The sequence below is a fragment of the Abramis brama genome, assembly GCF_963993115.1.
Source record: "Abramis brama genome assembly, chromosome: 17".
Taxonomy (NCBI): Eukaryota; Metazoa; Chordata; class Actinopteri; order Cypriniformes; family Leuciscidae; genus Abramis; species Abramis brama.
Genome location: NC_139979.1, coordinates 3,587,819 through 3,609,096, shown reverse-complemented (window position 1 = coordinate 3,609,096; position 21,278 = coordinate 3,587,819). Strand labels below are relative to the sequence as shown.

Sequence of the window (21,278 nt, the reverse complement as noted above, 5' to 3'; positions counted from 1 at the left end):
GAATTGCTCAATGCAAGTTCATTTTATTGAATGCATTAACTAATAGGACCTTATTGTAAAGTGTTACTTTTTTTTCTTTTTTGTTTGGAACTTGATGCAAATCAAAAGGTCAGATTTGATGCACCAAAGCTAAATCTAGACAGCGTCAAACCACCCAGTCCTGCGTTACGGGTATTGAGTGATTTGGAGACAGAGCCACGAGGGACATCACAAGAAATGTATCACGGTCCTTTTGTTCGGCTCGTTTCCCCATTTCAACCTCTTATTTCTAGGTTGCCATAGTAACACAAGAGTCATGAGCTGCAGTCAACAGCATCTGCCAAACTAAACAAATGTTTCCACAGCATTTCAGCCGTTTCTCGACCCAAACTGAAGCATGAATATCAGCTCAGATGGCAACTATAGACACATTCAAACTGGTGTTAAAGTTGTCGTTTGTACGCTGGCAAATGTTTAGCAACATTTACATCAATAAATTAAATAAATATTCGAGCGTCTGCTCACGTCAAGGCACATGCACACTGGCGTTGAGTGTTTTAGCGAAGCAAGCACACCGGTTTCTTATCGGACAGTTGGAAAGCAGAAGGCTTGTGAGAGGTTTTCTTCAGATAATTTTGTTATCAAAACAAAAAATGTTGCAAACACCTCAGTATTGGCTGACTATATCATCAGTTGATGTAATCAACCAATACTGGCAGACAAATCGCTGTTTGGATGAGCTATAGACAAGTTTTGGCATATAGCTTCCTGGAACCTCATTTTCATAAATCTTGGTCATAAAACATGCACAATAATAAATCAAATTGATTATTTCTTCAGAACATGAGAATAGAATCATCTACTAAGTACCCTAGACAGGAAAACATCATTGATTAAAGCGATATTTCACTGCTGGAAAGATGAATGTGTATTTAAATTGGGTCATTTATGTAGTAGAAATGTGAAATTATTTTAGAAGTTGGTGCCTTCTAGAACGAGAAAAGCCAGAAAATGTATTTTTGGCTCATGTGGATGAAAGACAACAACTCCCAGAATGCACTTGCTTCGCTGTCATACGAGGCCACGCCCAAGCCACGCCTACCGGTTACAGAGGGCAGTATCGGAAGAAATGATACAACTAGGCTACTAGTCGACTCGAAACTGAAAAGACGCTGTTTTATCGTGAGATCCCCCTATGGGCGGGTTGAACACATGCGGGACGAGCTCCTCCTACTGGCTGGAGTCTCTCGCCTCTGGACAAAAAAGCCTCTGATGAAGCTAAATGGCGATTTTTGCGTCATCTGAGTTTTTTTCCAGACACACAATACAGAAATCTCTCATCTCAGGGGGACATGAGGGAGGGAAGCACGGTCATTCGAAAATACTACCGGGTTTCTGCTGATACAAAGCTTAATGCTAATTGGTGAAGTATCCCTTTAAAGGACAAATCCAGTGAAAAATGAACCTAGGGGTAATTAACACATGGTTACCGAGTCGATCGTTCCCTGCGATGCGTTTTCATGAAAATCGAATGTATAGAGTTTTCGTGACTCGATTAGTCGAGACTGTTTTCCAAGATGAATCCTGCATGTCAACGCGTAATGTACTGTCTTTATAAAGTATCTTCTTATTAAACTGTCTGTACACTTACAAAGTTCTCAATGCTTCGGTTTGTATGTAAGGACCCTCATTATGCTACTGTGTTAGTGTGAGGCTATTTTGAGCCTTGTTAGTGGTATTAACTAGCGATTTATTTTTACTTACTCTGTGCCCCATATACTACTGTTATGAGCTAATGTGTTTTTAAAGATAAAACTCTATACATTCGATTTTCATGAAAACGCATCGCAGGGAACGATCGACTCGGTAACCATGTGTTAATTACCCCTAGGTTCATTTTTCACTGGATTTGTCCTTTAAGAGTACAGTGAAGACCGATCTGGGTTTCAGCTCATCCCCAAACTGCCAATAACAATGAAGAGCTTGCGAGCAACTGAGCAACGAGAGTCGTCATGTGTCAATATAATTCACTTCCACATTGCTCAACAATGGCCCTTAAAGATGCATGAGGAGTCACTGGGAATACACCAAGTACAGGGCCTCATTAAAAGCCTTTGTAAAACTGTATGTATATTAAATTAAATATACATTAAACTTTTAAAATATAAAAAAGGTTAGATTTACAATGTTAATAACTGTGGAAACGTGTCATCATAGTCTGTGGAAAGGATCCGCATATGACAATCTAAGTAAGAATGGTTTTACAAATGCACAAATTTATGTTCCTCATGTTGCATGAATGAGGCCAAATGTGAAAGCACAGTAATTCTCAATGTTTACTCTGTAAAAAGGCCACTAAATCACTGTTCCTAAATTCATCCTGGAAAGTATTTTATCATGTGCATGTGAATAAATGCACAAACTCCACCTGCAAAAGTCCCACAGATATCATTTTATGATGAGATAGAATGCAATAAAAAGCATGTGAAAAGTTAGCCGTACGTAATGCACGGTGAAGGCTTAATATTTCTCGGTTGCTGCCCAGGAGATAGGAAAGGAAAGTGCAATATTAAAAGAAAAAACAGCTGTCGGAGGCTCATTGATTAACATGATCGAAGACCACTGGTATTCCTTCTCCTGCGGGACTCGGGACATCAAAGCCAGCTCACTTTATACACAAAAAAATGCCGCTGAAGAAGTTGATTTCATTGAGCGACACTCTTTCAATTACAGCTGGCTGTGATCCCTGAGAAACCGTCCAGGGAAGTTACAGGGGTCAGACAAGAGCTTAAAAACAACACGAGATGCAGCGAGGAGTGATTTTCTTTCCTTTTCAGCTTTAAAAGAGCAAAGCAACTGGCCCATGAGACCCTGCGAAACCCGTAGCTCCCTTCCACATATTTAACCTTTACATTCATGTGAAGTCGATTTCCCTCCAGCAACACAAACCAACATGAAGTTCATCTAGCTGTCACAGAGAGACTCTGTTCCTAACTCAAAGATCCCAAGAGCGGATTCAGAGCTAGTATAGACTAGAAAGTGCAGATTTTGCCAAAAGAGTGCAACAGCCTCAAAGGGGCTCATGATCCCCCTTCTGAAACCTAAAATGACAAACACTCTACAGTCTTGAGGACTTCACAGACATGCAAACATTGGCCACTGCGACCCGCAAGACCTCAAGTACAAAGTTGATTTGATTTGGGGAGAATATATCATATTTTCACTTCAGTAGCATCCAGTGTTAACTCTTTCCACGCCATTGACTGAATTTTACCGTAGGGGGCGCTATTATGCATCTACTGAAAGAGTACTGAATCTCCTGATCAAAACACAAGTGAAAAAGGAGCGTAAACAAGCGATAGCATATGTAAAATAATACAATCATCAGCATTAAAACTGCCTAATGTTACCGAATGAAATGTCAACCCAGAACGAGCTACAGGACTGTGAAGCTTTTGGAGTTGTTGATGGACTCGATCTACTCCATATGTTTGATCATCGTTCTGAATCTGATCTGGATGTAGTTTTTGAAAAAAAACACAAAAAAAAAAACACATTTTTCTCAGCTTTTTACTTAAAATTTAGCTTTTTTAATTAAACTAACCCAAACTGAAGTGTTAAAAAAAAGAATGCATGAAGCTAGTATAAAACAGTTTGTTTTGTTTAAAAGCAGAGAGTCTGTTCTTTCTTTTGATATATTGCATGTTCAGATATTCATACAACAAAATATTCTGAGGGCCATGAAACTTTTGTGAAAACGATAAAAAATGCTGGTGCTGGCTGGCAACTTTTTTCAAAAACGCTGGCGGGGAAAGAGTTAATACTAACTAAAACTATTACAAATAATTTTAGTTGATTGAAATTAAGCTGAAATAAATTAAAATATAAATATAAGATGAAAAACTTAAATTAAAAACTTAAAAAAAACAACAACAAAAAACAGAAAATGAGAAATGTTGCTTTGGCAACTAACTTAAAATGAAAATAAAAATAAATTAAAGCTAAATAGAAATATAAAAAAAAAATACTGAAAATTACAAAAGGACAAATTAAACTACAATTAAAATGAAAACTGAAAAAATATAAAATAAAAGCTAATTCAAAATATTAATAAACACTATAATAGTTGTTACATCTTTGGTTGAAGCAGAAGAGGAAGCAGGATCCACGTGCAGTAGTCTTTTATTAAATAACCTCAAAATTTAACATATACAAGCACAAACTCAGGACTAAGACTCGGGGAACAGAACAACCGCAATGGTGCAACAATAAACAAGAACTGACAAAGACTGAACTAAACACAGGGCTTAAATACACAGACAGACAAGCTAAACAAGATAACAAGGGGGCGTGGCTAATCAGAAACACCTGGGGAGACTAATCAACATAACAGGGAACTGATGAACACGGGACAGGACAGAGGAACACAGATATAAATCATTACAATAGTAGTATAAAGTACTGAAATAATGACAGCATCACAAAAATTTACTTAAGTATTAGCTTTAGATTAAGAACCACCATATTAACCAGAAAATATAAATCTTTTTCTCTTGCTATTTTCCTCTAATTTCACCATGCCTTCTGACTTTTGTTGATCTCATGAGACATCAGGTCATTAAACAACTGTAGTTTACACACACAGATCACCAGGGTAGCTTTCATTTTCCCGGCACAAACGCCATCTATTAATTCAGACCTGTCGATCAAAGAGTGTTAAACCTCCACACAGCCTGAGGGACGTCCTCACCGCAAACCCCCAATACACAACACAACCATAAAACACAGGCTATGCCAAAGTCATAACCATACATTACAGTCATCCACAGCTATTTACAGCACCAGCCCATCTATCCCACCGGAACATCAAACCCACTGGGAGTGTTTCGAAACATCCTCACTGGCCACTCAAAGGACAAACCATTAGCTAATGATGTTACACAACTCGGTTTGATCTTGCCAGTTATATGGTTGTAATAGGACTTGAATGCATGCACTAAGAAAAAAAAAACATGACGGTGAAAGCTTCGCTAATAATACACTCATTTACCTGCACAAACAGAAATGCCTCACTTTAGAGTGAAGAAGCAAGATGCATGTAATTAAGTGTTATTCCGGGGATGCAAATGTACAATATTATTCATAATTTAACAAATAATAGATTGCGACATCCTAGCCTCGTAACCTCTCTTGCAATTAACGCGCTGCTTTTATAAGCTTAATTAATAGCCACTGCAGCAAAACACACACACACACACGCACGCACGCACGCACGCACGCACGCACGCACGCACGCACGCACGCACGCACGCACGCACGCACACACACACACACAGACACACAGACACACACAGACACACACACAGACACATTTCTGCTGTAGTTTATGGAGGATCCCTGAGGGACACATATGCATTAATCAGAAGAAATGGGACACAAGAAATTATGAATCCTTGATGGCCAGTAGATGCACGTTTGGAGAACGTTTACAGCATTAAATGAGATATGCAAGTGTTTTTTCTCACATGTATGAATCTCAGCTGGTCATCAGATCATGTCAAAACTAAAACCGCTTGACAGGAATGCAATAAAAACTTTAGGGGCGCAATGAAAATGTACCAAATAATGATTTTTTTTTTCTTTCAATTAAACATTCACAAGCAAATGCTTTAATTTATTAGAATACAAAACTACACAAGGTAATAAACAGATTATTGTGCCAATAGTAAACTCTATAGGCTATATTGAATAATGTGCTAATGTTTTTAGTCATTTAGGCCCAGCACTCATATTCATACAATAAAATCATAGCCTTTTGAAGTTTAATAATCACATAAAGGCTGTATTGCTATTCCTGCGTTCTGTCCCCAAAATGAAGACCTCTTAAAATAGTAATTCATATGTTTGTTAAACCATTTAAGATGTTTGGCGATTCATTTTCTGCATGACTAGTCGACTAAGTCCTAGTTGGCATTCTTCAAACTTCTATTGCACCAGTTCCAAATAAAGAAAAGCATGATCGACACCTGCTGAACACTCGTCGCTGTCTCTACATGACAAATTCTGCTGTGGCCTGAAGATGATCAGAAATGATTTACCCTCTTCCACCCTTCCCACGCTTGTATCTCTTTATAACAAGCAGTTTGGACTCAGATGTGAACGAGCAACATTTGGGCATCTGTTGCCTCGACACCTGCTTTGTTTTCATTGGGAAAAAAACCCCAATCCAAGTGTAGCAGCTGCTGTGTTATTTATATTCGACGGTATTCTGGCATTCTAGACAGATGATCCATTGTCCCACAATATCTAAATTCAAAATCAAAAACAAGCGCTTCCAAATTTTTGCATGATAAACAAATACTTTTTCATTAATAGTTGTAGTAACTGTGATTTTAATGCTTGCATACTATATAGTACGGTCAGTACGTGAATTGGGACGCAGCCTGTATTGAGCCTGGACGTTCAGGAGAGGACAAACGTTCAGAGCACGGCTCATAACCCTGGATGTCGTGAATTTTACGGGCGGTGGTGACCGAGAGACTCGCCTTCGCCCCGGACACACAAATCAACATCAAACTCAGTTCTGCGGAAGGCTCAACTTTCTGGGAAAGCATTGATTGTGGGTGCAGCCTTCTGGGATCAATAGAGCTCTCATTGTTTAAAGCAAGGGCCTTTAGCCCATAAACAGCGTTTTCTGCAGAAGCGATCGAAAGTCTTATGACTGGCCTTTGTAATAATGAGAGATGGGCCCGATCTGGAAAGCTTTTGGCTCTCTCTATGCCTGAAATTTGCATTCTTTCAATGCTTTTTTGCAGATGGAAGAGGATAACAACACCCATTTGCCCTGATTAGAATACAGCACAACAACCCATTTTGAGCTTAAAGGAACAGTTCACCCAAAAATTTCACCCTAAAAATCAAACGGAAGAATTAAAAAGAAATTCAATTTTACATAAATAAAATTTAGAAGCATGTGCAGATTTAAAACCTATAAACAAAATGTTCCACACACATTTTGGCAACATTGCTGATTTATTTTTTTATTTTATTTTTTTATGTATTTGTGACTAAAATGTAACTTTTCTCAAAGTTCCAAGTTGGTATTAATAATGTTTTAATAATCTAAATACATGTTATGGTTTTTAGAATGCCTAACTGCAACCGAAATTCAACATTGTGAAACATTTTGTTCTTTTTGTACATCCAAAAGCAAGAACTTTGAGTAACATGAACCGGAAAACGTTGTGTAACTTCATTAACTGTTGATTACAATAACAGCCGCTCAGAGCTCTTGTTCCACCTGTCAGGGAGCAATGTGTTCAGTTTGCATCATTTTCTACCAGACAGGATAAAGTCACATATCTTGTTAGCAGCAATTTCCTTCAGAACAGTCTGTCACTGACGTCGCTCCATCTCAGAATTTCATAAAAAGATTAAATTGAGCTCAGTCTGAGCACGCAGCAGCAGTGGTGTCTGGGGTGGCATTGGATGCCCCTGACATCTGATTGGACACCCCAACATTTTATTCGTATGGCATTTTGATGCTGATAGAAATTTAGCGGAGAAAAAAAAGTGAATGTGACGTGTATGGTAACCCATACATAATTTGTCCTCTGCATTTAACTCATCCAAGTTGGTGCACACACATTAGTAGTGAGTAGTGAACACACACACTGGAAACAGTGGACACACACAAACACCCGGAGCAGTGGGCAGCAATTTTTTGCTGTGGCACCCAGAGAGTGATTGGGGGTTAGGTGCCTTTCTCAAGGGCACCTCAGTCATTTCCTGCCAGTACTGAGAATCGAACCCGCAACCTTGGGGTTACCAGTCTGACTCTCGAATCATTAGGCCACCACTGCTTTAATTTCACTTTTTGTTGAAAGAAGCATTTATTTTGATGTGTGGCGGCACAGCATATTATTAATGTTGAATATTAAAGCAACACTAAAGAACTTTTCCTCTTCGGTTCCCCTACAGGTTGGAAGCGGAATTGTCCATTACCGCTGTTGTAAATAATTTAGCCTACCGTAGCCTACTGTCGCACGCACGCTCGCTGTTTATCCAGCACCGGCTTTGGAATGAACGATGTCCATAGACAAGGTAGAGTATGTTGCATGATTTCATGAAAGTATGATGTATTGCGTCATCAGAAATGAAGAAAAACAAAATAATGACTATTGTAACGCTTGCCATAAAGCAAGTCAAATTTGTAGTTTTCTTATGTCTCATTCGAACTACAGAAACGCTACCCGATCTGGCAAATCAGATGGCTAAAAGATTAAGAATACATGGAAGTCGCACCCTGTAGAAACGCAGAGCTGTTCAAAATCCTGCTATAATGTTGTGTAGTTGTTCTGGTGCGACTTCACAAGATCAACAAGGTGCGTGGAAGAAAGAAAAAAGAAATATTGCAACAGTACCAGCAACACTTGCGAAATGGAGAAATCAATATGGTCAGAACATATGTGATTGTTGTTATATTGGTACAATCACATTAAGATATTAAAAGACATAAATGTAGTTTTTGTTTGACATTTATTTTGTGCTTGAACATGTTGATTAGAAATGCTCCATAAGAACAGAGGCTATTGGCCTGATATGTAATGTCACTTGACATGTAATGTGATTAGTGGATGCCATACCATCTGACTTTTCACTGGTTGTCTATAAGTTTGAATTTTGCTTGTGTACGCCTGTAATCTTTCATCCCTCATGAAGGCTTGGGCACTGAAACGTTGGCAAAATAAAGAATAAGTATTTTTTCAGCTCCAGTTTCTGAACATTTTGATCTCTCCATTTCTCTCCAGTGTTGCTGGTACTGTTCCGATATTTCTTTCAAAATCCTGCCATGCCACAGACTGCAACTCACATACTTTCCCATTAAATTACATCAACAATGATTTAGGACAACTACAGTATAATGTACATAATGACTTCACTTTAGGCAGGAAGAGCATGTATAGACATATTGGGCCCTATCTTGCACCCAGCGCAATTGACTTTGTACACCGACGCATGTATCATTCCTATTTTGCACCCGACGCACAGCGGACTTTTCCCTCCACAGACGCACGTCGGTAAATTAGGGAATGAACTTGCGCTCCCGGGGGCGGTTCAGCGAAAAGAGGAGGCGTGTTCCAGTGCAAACGTTCCCTGGTGCTATTTTGCAGTTTCAGAAAACAATTCCGCCACAGACCAGGAGAAACCTAGTCTAAAGTCAGCGGCGCTATTTTAAGGGCGCATGCTTGGCCATAATGTAGCGTGTGCACAACGCGCATACACTTTGTTTCTCTCATCTACACAGACGCAGCAGTTCCCTTTTTTGCAAACCATACATAATCACAAGGAAAAATATTACCACACGAGGGAAATCATTGTTGTGTCCATGAAGATGTGAAAAAATAGGCATAAATCTAGCTTACACATTTACCCAAATTATTATACGCCTGTTTAACCGAAGTTAATTTGGGTGTGTTTCTCCATCCCCATACAATGTCACTTCTCTCTCTATTACGGCCCTGATGAGAACGTCTCCTCGGCTGTGAACCGCTCCTGTCAAATCCGCCATTATAATAGCAATCCGCCATGGAACAAGCGTGCCTGCTTTTAAAGGGTATGTGAGATGACGCTCTGATTGGTTTACTTCACGTTACGCCCAAACCACACCTATGAGTAATGAAGCTACTTCAGACCAACCCATTTTAGATTTGCGTCAGGCGCAAGAGTCATTTATCCCGCCGGTATAATAGCAACAGCTGTGTGAGATCCACCCACACAGTTACTTGCGTTTCGCGTTTGATAGTTTAAATAGGGCCCTTTTTCTATAATATATATTTGTCTTTCTGTGGATTGGAAAACAAAGTCTATGCTACATATAGAGATACATAATAATAATAATAATATCCTATAGATCTCTCTATGTTTGCACTGTTTTTAAAAAACCCTTCAACAACACTTTTTTTTCATTGAAATGAAAGCTTTAGCGCAAGTTCTGCCAGGAAGACTCAATCAGCGCGTCATGTATTACCTCACTTCTAACCAATCATGTGCTAACACTCGCAGTATAAAAGATTGGTACTTACATTTGTCTGAGTTCGCAGATGCTGACGCTGCCAATTACCTCCATCTTCCCCAACCACCACCAAGATGGTCCCTTCCCCTTCATCCTCCCCACCGCCACCAGGATGGTCCCTTCCTTTACCTCCAGGGGGTCGGCTGCACCCCTGCCTTCGTCTTCAGGCAGGATATGCAGCTTCCGCTACCCTCGCATTGCGCGCTAAGGACGGGGCCTACGCCAAAGAACTTTATAAATTTATGCTTGCTGGGCTGTTAATAAATATACGCTTGTTATATCAATTTATCTCCCGAGTCTTTCTGGTAGAACTAAACTTTTTGCCTGTATGAATATTAGATGTTTTGAGAATGCAACCCAGCATGGTACTTCTCGTTTGATCATAGGATTCACTGATGTTTTGATGTTTAAATGCCGGGTTAGGTTTAGACACTTATGTTCTTTCATGGTCTCTGGACCATCTGAAGTAACCTTGGCCACCTCATGTATAAAACTCTAGTTTAGACCAGAAATGGTTCAGTTCCTCCTGCAAGATACTGTCAGTGAACTGCAGGTCTGTTTAAGTGCATTCTGACTCTGTTGTGAATGGCAGGATTCCTCGATTTTATTGGCAGGAGGTTGGAAATAAATGCAGGTTGACATGCGGATATACCCACAGGGATTTAAGCGTGCCTACGCACTGTAAATAAAGCAGCGAGAAGGATAGACAATGCTAAATTGAACATGTATGTGTAAACTTAATGGCTGTATCAATAATGCAGCACATGATTCACAGCAGGAAAATAAACCAGAAAGTCTCCATGCATGACGCTTATTCAGGTCATTCTCACGTCCTGAAAGGTTTGATACGATCACTGAAGCTTGACTGATAAAACATTCATGTAAAGACGAATCCTGTGGGCTGACAGAGGTGAAGGAATGACAAAGAGCTGCAAGCTAATACCCTTCCGTCAGCAGTGATTTGATCTTGCGGCAATTCAAAGGCGGGCAATTCCTCAGAAAAATAGGCTATAGGCTTTTGACATAACTTAATGCCTTTATGGTTATATGCATAATATTTCAAGATATTGCAGGTGCAGAGTGGACAGGCTTTAATAATCCAATCAGTCAAATAAATAGCATAGAAAGGGATGGTGCACACCTGCTAGCTCTTGAGCTAAACTCAAAGAGCTAAGCTATGAAAGACGTAGCTGGTACTGTAGGACATTAGTCTCATTTAGCCAGATTTCAGAATATCAGAAAAAAGTCTGTCCATTTATCAGCTAATAAAAACAAACTTGGGTATCATTTGTTAGGTTTCATTTGTTAACATTAAGGGGTACTTCACCACGGGCAAAATGGGCTTTCAAGAAAACTTGGCTGCGTATGCAGTAGAAAGGCGAAAACAATTGAAATCAGGCTTTGGGTTCGATTCCCAGGGAAAGCAAGAACTGATAATAATGTAAATGTGTACCTTGAAATGCAATGTAAGTCGCTTTGAATAAAAGCGTCTGCCAAATGCACAAATGTAAATGTAAATCGGTGCTACCTTCCCTTTTGACAAATAGGTAGGAAAACATCAACACCCATAATGCACTGGGCATGTTGCCGTCCAAGGCCACTCCCACCAGTCTGCTATGAATACGCTTACCAGAGTCAAATACCGCATTGCTTTAGTAGGAAATACTTAGCAAACTTGGCAAAATAATAGTTTTGACTTGTATTGTTCCCGGCTGCAAGAATTGAAAGAGTAAACGTTTAGCGGGAATGAGTTATTTTGGTTTCCAGTGAAGGATCCAGCGTGTTGCAGAAAGCGACTATACTGTAGGCCTCAAAGAATCATAAATATGGAAAGAAATGTGTGACGTAAAATCTGAAAAGCCTTCGTTTATAGTCCAATTTGCTCAACACTTCTAGGTCAATTACCAATAAATGTGCATCAAGGCACTGATGGATGAAAGTAGCAGTTTCTGCTGGATTTGACAGTAAATTAGCATACATGCTTTTACATACAGCAGTAGTATAACGGCCTTCGGTTTCACTAACAAGGGCGATACAGCTGACTGATGTTTAGTAGGTAATTGGAATAAAGGATTCATCTGTAGTCTTTGCTTGTAAGAACAATTTCCACAGAGCGGGAAATTACAGCCGAGTCTGTGGGTTTTGAGTAGTTTGCATAAATCCATTGGTTTTTGAAGTCATATAGATGCATATGACGTGAACGTTCAAATGAGTCTCAGTTGATGTACTGTAGCATACGAAGAACACAAGATTTGGGTCACCTTTACTGAGCAGCAGAGTGTGTAATGAACGCTAATAGAATTTTTCTCTCTTAGTATCATATACAGACCTTTATATGAAGACTGAATCTTGGGTAACATTTTTCCATTCACACATTTTTTTGTCATCTAACATTCATTTAAAGTTATTCATGGTCAAGGTTGTCTAAGATAATGCAAACACTGACTCTTAAAGCTGCAGTCCGCAGTTTTTCCTCTTTGTCGCCATCTCTGTTCGAAATCTGCAATTGCAGTTATTCGCGAAATGATCAACTTTACGTGCGTTGTGCCTCGGCATGGCACAGCGCGGATGAATCCAATGTTTTGAGGAGAATGTGCGGCTGTCAATCACCGCGTTGGTGGTGTGGATACTGGCATTCGCAATCACAGATTCTACTTTTTGGAAGTATGACCAACATAAGAGTTTTCACCGGAAAATGTCGTCTGAATAAGTAACATCCACTTTTGTTCGACCAACTAATGTTAAGGGGAAAAAAGCATTGCAGTAAATCGCGCCAATTAAATCTAACGATCGCTTATCATATCACGTCAAACCGTGCAAATTATACTTTGTTCTCAAATTGTTAATGTTAACAACATCAGCATTGCGTGACTACATTTAATGCCCTTCCGATATTTATCCTAGTTTTCGCATGGGCCGGTTGCAGTCCCGTTTTTCTCCGAAGTCTTTCGCGTTTTACAACCGGTGAATCTTCAGTTGTCACTGGTGATTGTCGTTTTAACCTTTCTGGTCCGCCATCAAATTGACAAGTTTAATTATATCAAGTGCTGAGAGAAAAGGCTATAAATCTCCTCCTCCAACATCCTCACACTCATAGCCCACTAGCCGAGACTCTTCTTTATGTGTGCAGATGTGGCGTAATGACGCAAAGACATGCTCGAATTTCCCGCGGAAATCCACCAGTACCACTGGAGTTAAAAACATTATTACAAGCTTACCGTTTTGAATCGAGCTAAGGCAAGCAGAGAGTTTTGAACACTGGCTGGTTATGTACTTGCTCAAAAATTTATTTGGGATAATTTTCAACCCAAAAAAGAAACAAATTACTCAAATTCTTTCTTAAAGAAACAAATTACTCAAATTTCTGCTTACATCTTGAATTTTTTTGCCGTTTTAGCATATTTTAAACCTTGTTTTGTCTATTTTAAATAATAAGATTATAAGAATGAGAACATAAGCCATCTCAGGCTTTCTGTGAATGTTAGAGATGATAGTGACGGTCACATCATGACGTTTTGCCTAGAGACAGAAAGTGATTCTATCGACTATCACAACAAGAGCAACTTCAGCTTCAAATCGAGCTCTATAGCTGTAAATCCTGCTGTTAGCCTGTGATGTTTTCCGACCTCATGCTGTCTGGGGTGATTTACACACGCCTCGCCACCGTGGCCGTTTCGCAAAACGGTTTTCCAATCACCCGCCCTTATCTGCAGGTGGTGAAACCCCCCGGAAACTCGGAGACGGATGAGATAAATCTACATCCAGAACACACACATTCCCTGTGTGCATGAATGCAGGGATAGATCACTGCAGACTGCTGAGATGCTGATAGATTCATCAGAAATGGTGGACAACAAACTCGCTCTACAGTGAGAGACGGAGGCAGAGACTCATACACACTTGCAGTGAAGTGCAGAACGAAAGCACAAGCATCTTAAACTGATCATGTTTATGTTCACATCTATCAGAGAGCAACTCTGTAATGAGCCAACAGCTAATCAAATTACATACACTGTCTGGTCATGCTATATGAAAATGATATGGTCATGCTAGCAATTTATAACATAAAATACAAATAAATTCAATACATGTAAATGCAAACCATTAAAACCTCAAAAAGATGCCTTTCAGAACAAGTTAGTCAATTCAATTAAGCCCTCGTGTCTTTATTACAAGTTAAAGCATGAAGAAAATACAGTCACCTAATTTAAGTTCATGGATTGTCACATTTAGTTAACTATCTACCATTTCAATACGATATTTGCATTGGAATTAAAACGCAATAACTATAATATTAGGAAGCGGTCTTTCTTTTTCACTATAATGCATAAAACGAATAGGTTTCTGAGCCAAAGTGACTCAAAATGATGGAGCATGACACATTTTACAATGTATTCGTACTATATGCTTCCATCTCAAACATGTCAATATCGAGCAAACATCTCAATGCTCAATGAAACATCAAATCGACTCATCTGATGTGTATATGTGGTACGTGTGTCTATATCTGAGACAGATGAACACAGATGGATGGTCTCAGAAAACACAGAGCATCTGTCTTCCTCTTTGACTAATTCTGACTGAAAATCAATTTCCATTAGGCTGACTCACAACTCCGAGTGTCTATGGATCGCCTTTATTTTATTATCGAATCTCTATGCCCTCGGTTTCAGATTGGGCCCGTTACAGATAAACCACACAGGAGATCATTTCTCCTTAAAACAGACCTTTCTCTGGCTGTAATTCATGTGATACATTAACTCCAGTTCCAGTTAATTACACAAAACAATTTAGTGAGAAGAACGGGTGAGATTGAATCTTACCTCAGCGCCCGTCAGGTAGAACGCAGAGAGAAGACCACCGACGTAACGGATGTTCACCTCAAACAGGGACGCCTCTCCGTTCTGCAGAACACAAACAACATTAACAAATTCATTTTTGTGCTTTAGCAACATTATAAATGACATGCTTTAGTAAATGAGGAAAACATTCTTCAAAATGCTATAGCAAGGGCACGTTTGACCTAAATAGGGGTTGGGAAAATAAGTGGGGAACAAAAATATTAAAAATGCATGAAAATCTCTTAAAGGCCACATGAGGAATCACATTTTACTTAATCCTTGTTCATTGTTAGGCATAACTTTAGGATTTATGTTTTTGAATTGCATATAAAAATTCCATCCATTTGGATTACACAGTTTTAACAAACTAATAAAATTGATGCATATTTGTCATGCACACATAAATAAAAGATTCCTATAAGTAATAAACTGCATTGCATTGTGTTGTAAATACACATTTTATATATTTATCATAAATATATCTGACAAATGACTGACAAATATGCATCACATTAACTTTATTAGCTAGTTTATGTTAAAACTGTGTGATCCAAATGCATGGAAATTGCATGTGCAATTCAAATACAAAAATCTTAAATTTAGGCCTCAGTTTTTTTTCGAGTGTATGAAACTTTCAAAAACTGTATTCTTAAGGGACAGAAAGAGGGAAACTATTACTGTTTTGGCACAATAAATGGTCCTTAGAGAAATAATGAAACGCATAACCCCTTTATAGTACATTCTACACCTCAAAGAGTGATTTCTGAATCCGCACAGCCCTGACCTCTGGACGTATCGCTCAGCGACCCGTATTCAACACGCCGCAGTGCTTTCCTTCTGCAGGGAACCTGCCAAGATCTCTGAGGCCAAGGCCGGCAGGGTAGACCATTATTAAACACTTTAAATTATGTTTCCTGGCGTTGGGAGTCAAAGGAGGCTATTGATTTATGAAGAGCATGGGAATAATAGCAGTTGTGTAACATGCAATTTCCTCAGCAACAAGTTTGTTTTTCCTATTGCTATTTTTTCTCGCTGATTTTGCTTCATCAAACTTCAAAATGATTACACTCAAAATCACTCAAGTGATCTAAAGGCTGTTATTATATAAAGGAACAGTTCACCTGAAAATAATTCAACCATTTACTTTCTTCAACGGAACACACAAAACTACTGACAAAACTTTTATAATAAAGATCTAAAAAGTACAAAATGCTTTTTTACTTTAGAAGACTAACAATATGGTACACAAGTCATATGAAAATTGAATATGGTGTTTTTGTTTTTACTAGAGCTTGAGGGGCTTTAAAATAATAATGACAATATTATATTTTGGGATAAACTATTCCTTTTAAAGAGTCTAAAAATGGGTTTCTTGGGACTGTTCATTTAACTTGTTCTTTAAGTTCATGAACTATACAAAAACAAAAATATACCTCTTTGTAAATTCTCTAATGAGGGATTTTCCAGCCATCAAACCAATTCAAGCTCTCAGATCAGATTTGGACTGAACAAGTACACAGCAAACAAACCAGCGCTTGCCATGTAGTCCGCTTCACTATAAATGACTAAATTGAATCAGTTTTGGTTTGAATCAGTCCGACGAATCCTTCACTGAATGAACTCTTCACTGCGTCAAAGCAGTTACTGAATCAACAATTTAGGTCTGGTTTCACAGACAGGGCTTAGATTAAGCCAGGATTAGTTCAATTAGAACATTTAAGTTTATAAACATACCTTAGAAAAAACATCTTGAGACAAAACAATGGCACTGACATATTTTAAGATCCAAGTTGCTTTCAGCTAAAACGGCTCAATAATGCATTTTAGTCTGGGACTCAACCTTAATTGTCTGTGAAAGCAAGGGAAAATGATCTAAATGTTGGCTTACATCACCCACCTCATACATGATTAAATAGACCAAAACTGCAGGAAAATGTTGTGTTTTTTAATCCAGTGGGCGATTAGATAGTGGAGACGATTAAGAGGAGTTAAAGCCTGGGAGAGGCCCTAAGGAGATATAATATGTCAGCATAATTATGATCACTTGAGTTGAGGTGACAAGAGTCCTTATTGACTCACGGCCACTTACAGGAAAGAAGCAGAATCTCTGGAGGAGATGATAAGAGAATTATAGCAGAGAACAGTAGAGAGCAATCACCTCTTCAATGCATTCATCGATGCACTGATCAACAGCACACTTAAATCTCACTCACATCTGACATCGAAAAACGGTTCCAGCTCAATGTGTGTCTGAAGCATTGCAGACATCTCTTAAAGCCGTCTTCAGAGCCATGTGTCAGACAAAGAGAGAGGAGTATCCAAAAAACACAAGACTTCACCGTGAGCCAAATGAAAGTAATCCCAACACACACACACAGAGTATTTCCGTCTTAAATCAGCTGCGGCACAATTCACAGCGGTAAAAAAAGAGCATGTTTGAGGAAAGCACCCTAAACAACCACGAATTAAGAGAGGTTTTAAAAGGATTATCCCGAAAGAAATCGAACAAATCCCAAGCTACAGCGCTTAAGTAGGTATTTGTGGGTACATATGTTTGTGGATGTGGATGTCTTTCCATTCTAGTATGGAAGTACATTGTCTAGTACATTGTCTAGTACGTCTAGTAGCAAGTACATTGAATTACATGACAACGATGTGCTAAAAACTGAAACGTTTTTCCATTGCATTTTTCGAGTAGAGAATTTTGACAAATTTGTATTTTAGTATTTAGTATTTTCTTGTAAAATGTACTTCAAAAATCTTTATGTTGCAACGTTTATAAAATAAAGAGTAAATTAAATTAAATTAAATAGTTTTTTCTTGTAAAATGTACTCCAATAATTTGTTTATGCTGCAATATTTATAAAATAAAAAGTAAATTAAATTAAATTAAATAGTATTTTCTCGTAAAATACACTCCAATAATATTTGTTTATGTTGCAACATTTATAAAATAAAGTGTAAATTAAATTGAACTGAAATCAAATTAAATTCAATAGTATTTTCTTGTAAAATGTACTCCGACAGTCTGTTTTATGTTGCAACAAAATTATAAAATAGTAAATTCAATTCAATAGTATTTTCTTGTAAAATGTACTCCAATAATCTTTGTTTATGTTGCAACATTTATAAAATAGAGTAAATTCAATTCAATTAAATAGTATTTTTCTTGTAAAATATACTCCATTAATCTTTTGTTTTATATTAGAACATTTATAAAATAAAGAGTAAATTGAACTGAACTGAAATGAAATTCAATAGTATTTTCTTGAGAAATGCAATACAATAATCTTTGTTTTATTTATAATAAAAAAAACAAAAAAAACAGTACAGTGCAGTTCTCACTCTACATTCTGTAATGTTGTAAAATGGTGTCTTAAAAATGTTCTTTAGAAAACAGATATGTTCTTTCTTTCAGTCTTTTTCTCCACAGCGACAGGGTTTTGCTACACTTTTGCTTTAACCTGTCCATTACCCTTCTGTGCTCCATAATAGCTGGGTGGTTTCAATCAGGTGCGTTGCGTTATTGTAACCGCTGGACCTCTGGGCTGTGGTGTGGTCATGGTTAATGGCTGCGCTGTCAAGCTAATGGCACCAAATTAGCATTTTAATTTCTGCACGTTTGGCAGCCGGTGCACAAGGAAGGCTCGTGGAGAGATCCTATTGTTAGAAGCACAAAAATGAAGCGCACCAAGACAATGAAAAATACAGCGGCTAAAAATACAGCACGCTGAAAGCTCCTGCAACGGTTTAAGGATTGAAGACGCAGTGCCGTCGTGTTGTTCTGTGCCTCACATGCTGGTTAAGCGTTCAGTTGAACAGGCACAGATTTGGTTTGGCTTGGATGCGTGTGTTAATGTGATTATGTGTGTGAGGATGTGTTGTGTGCACAGAAAGTCTGCTTGCAGGAAACTCAAAACCGTTCAGGGTTCAGAATAGCATACTGGTGCTCAATCCAAACCATTTCTGAAGTGCGTACTGTATTTTATTCATTATTTATCAAACTGACATTTTAGGAATAAAAAAAGGTTTTATTTCCAATATAATTGGACACAAAAATTCAAAATTTTAGAATCTGTTCTTGACTTTGAATTGAATTAAAAATATATATACTGTAAATAAATACATAATTAATTTTGACAAATGATGACAATTTATTCTGATATATGAAACAAATGTTTTCTCTAATTAGACACATTACTCAAAGATTAATACTGTCAAAACAATTAACAGCTATGAAAGTGTATTGTATTATTTATTTATTTATTTATTTATTTATTTATTTATTTATTTATACATACACTACCGTTAAACAGTTTGGGGTTAGTAGGTTTATTTGACATGGAGTTAAAAATATCAATAAAAACTTTATCACATACTAGTTTTTGAAGATATTTCAAATTATATTATATACTTACTTCATATTATACACTTAACAAAGGCAGTCAAATGTCAAGAGTTTTGGTTTTAAGGGAAAAAAGTATTCAAAATCATTTAACTTGAAAATATGTTCAAATACTTATTTTTGACTAATTTTGTCACTGGCCACAATTCTAACCTTAAAATCAGGATTAGGCGTAAAATAATTTTATATACGTGACAATCGGCTGAGAATTGAACAGACAGTTCAGAGGAAGATAGGAATAATGCATAATGCAAGAGTTCATTACAAATAGTTGTCAAAAGCAAAAACGCAAAGAAATGCAGCATGTTTTGTGAGAAACTGACATGCTAGAGCAAAACCTGAGCAAAACAGACAACATTTTTGGAATCAGCACCACAAAATTAGTAAGAAACAAGTATTTGATTTCATTCAGCAAATACAGTATGCCAGGGTGGTAGTGTCAATGCATATCAAACTTCCTCAGAAAACTGACATATCTGACAGTTTTAATTGCATAATTTGTTAATAAATATCCCTGTAGCACTGGAACATCGTGTCGCAGTTCTTAAAGGGATGTGTCGTGTTTTTTCCGGGGCGAGACGGAGTGAAGCTTTTTTACCCGACTAATAATGCCCGGAATGGCACCAAACTTCTACAGTAGTACAAATAGGTTCTGTACTCATAAAACGAGGCATTGGAAAGTAGAAGTTTGGTCCCATTCTGGGCATTATTAGTGGGGTAATTTACGAGATACAACCTTGGATCCATTAGCGCCTGCACTAAGCCATTCGGCTGATGTCTCTAAATAAGCTCTAACTTTAATAATGTTCGATCGAGAGGAAAAAGGCTTCTGGGGGGGTGTTTGACTCAATGTCATGGTGCAAAGGACCCTAGGTTGAAATTACTCTGAACCATCCCTTTAAATCATACATTAAATTTTGGTTTGTTTTTCACCAAATCCTCTGCTATTAAATGGACGAGCCGGATGTTTTTTTAAATTTCTCCTTTTCTGCTCTGAAAAAGAAAGAAGGGCATATGACATTAATACAACACCAGGGTGAGTAAATATTCACTTTAGGGAGAAGTAACACTTTAAGACTTTGATATGTGCTGAATGTCTTCACTGGCCACAGACAGCATGAGTGATGCTCTCATTCGCCCGTTCTTAGGAGGCTAATTCCCATCACTTTCAGGTCACCTTCACTTTAAGGAGCTCATTCCTCACTGGCAGCCTGGAGATCTTCAGAGACTCTCATTTATTTAGATAGAGCTGGAACACAGATGGATCCATTATGTTGAGGGTATCAGGAGGCTACTTTGAGAAGAACATTTCAAGTTGTTGGAGTGTGTAGTGCTTTAGAAGTGAAACCAAACACTGCAGAGACGTGAAGTGATGATGCATAGTCTCATTATGAACGACACAATTCCTACATATCATGATAGATACACTACCGGTCAAAGGTTTGTAATTATTAAAGGAGAACTCCGGTCAATTTTAACACTGAGCTAATTTTTTTGTAAATTTGATGTGTCATTACAAGTGCACAGCCAATGTGAGTGATTCCTTCAGTGTGAACACGGGTGAATCTGACTGCAGTAGATGTGAAAGATATGAATAAAAATGATGTTATTTCAGCCAGCGCACATACCTGTATTTACATCCTGTTTTCGGTCGAAGTCCATAGTAATCGATTGTCGAGTTCACGCGCATATGTTTAGTACCTATGATCACGTGCGTGAACTCGACAATCAATTACTATGGACTTCGACCGAAAACAGGATGTAAATACAGGTATGTGCGCTGGCTGAAATAACATCATTTTTATTCATATCTTTCACATCTACTGCAGTCAGATTCACCGTGTTCACTCTGAAGGAATCACTCACATTGGCTGTGCACTTGTAATGACACATCAAGGATGTTAAGAGGCTAAAAGCAGGTTTAAAACTTGCCCCATTGAAGTCAACAGGGTGCAAATTTTAAAAAGAGGATAACACG

The 21,278-nt window shown here is 38.1% G+C and overlaps 1 protein-coding gene across 2 annotated transcripts in view; it reads right to left on the bottom strand.

Moving 5' to 3' along the window:
• LOC311066912 (mannosyl-oligosaccharide 1,2-alpha-mannosidase IA) overlaps positions 1–21,278 on the bottom strand; it is a 206,071-nt gene that overhangs the window by 44,134 nt on the left and 140,659 nt on the right. For both annotated transcript variants that reach the window (XM_084088360.1, XM_084088359.1), the window contains exon 4: positions 14,878–14,958. In XM_084088360.1, coding sequence (XP_083944486.1) covers positions 14,878–14,958 — 81 coding nt within the window. The remainder of the gene's footprint in view (positions 1–14,877; positions 14,959–21,278) is intronic.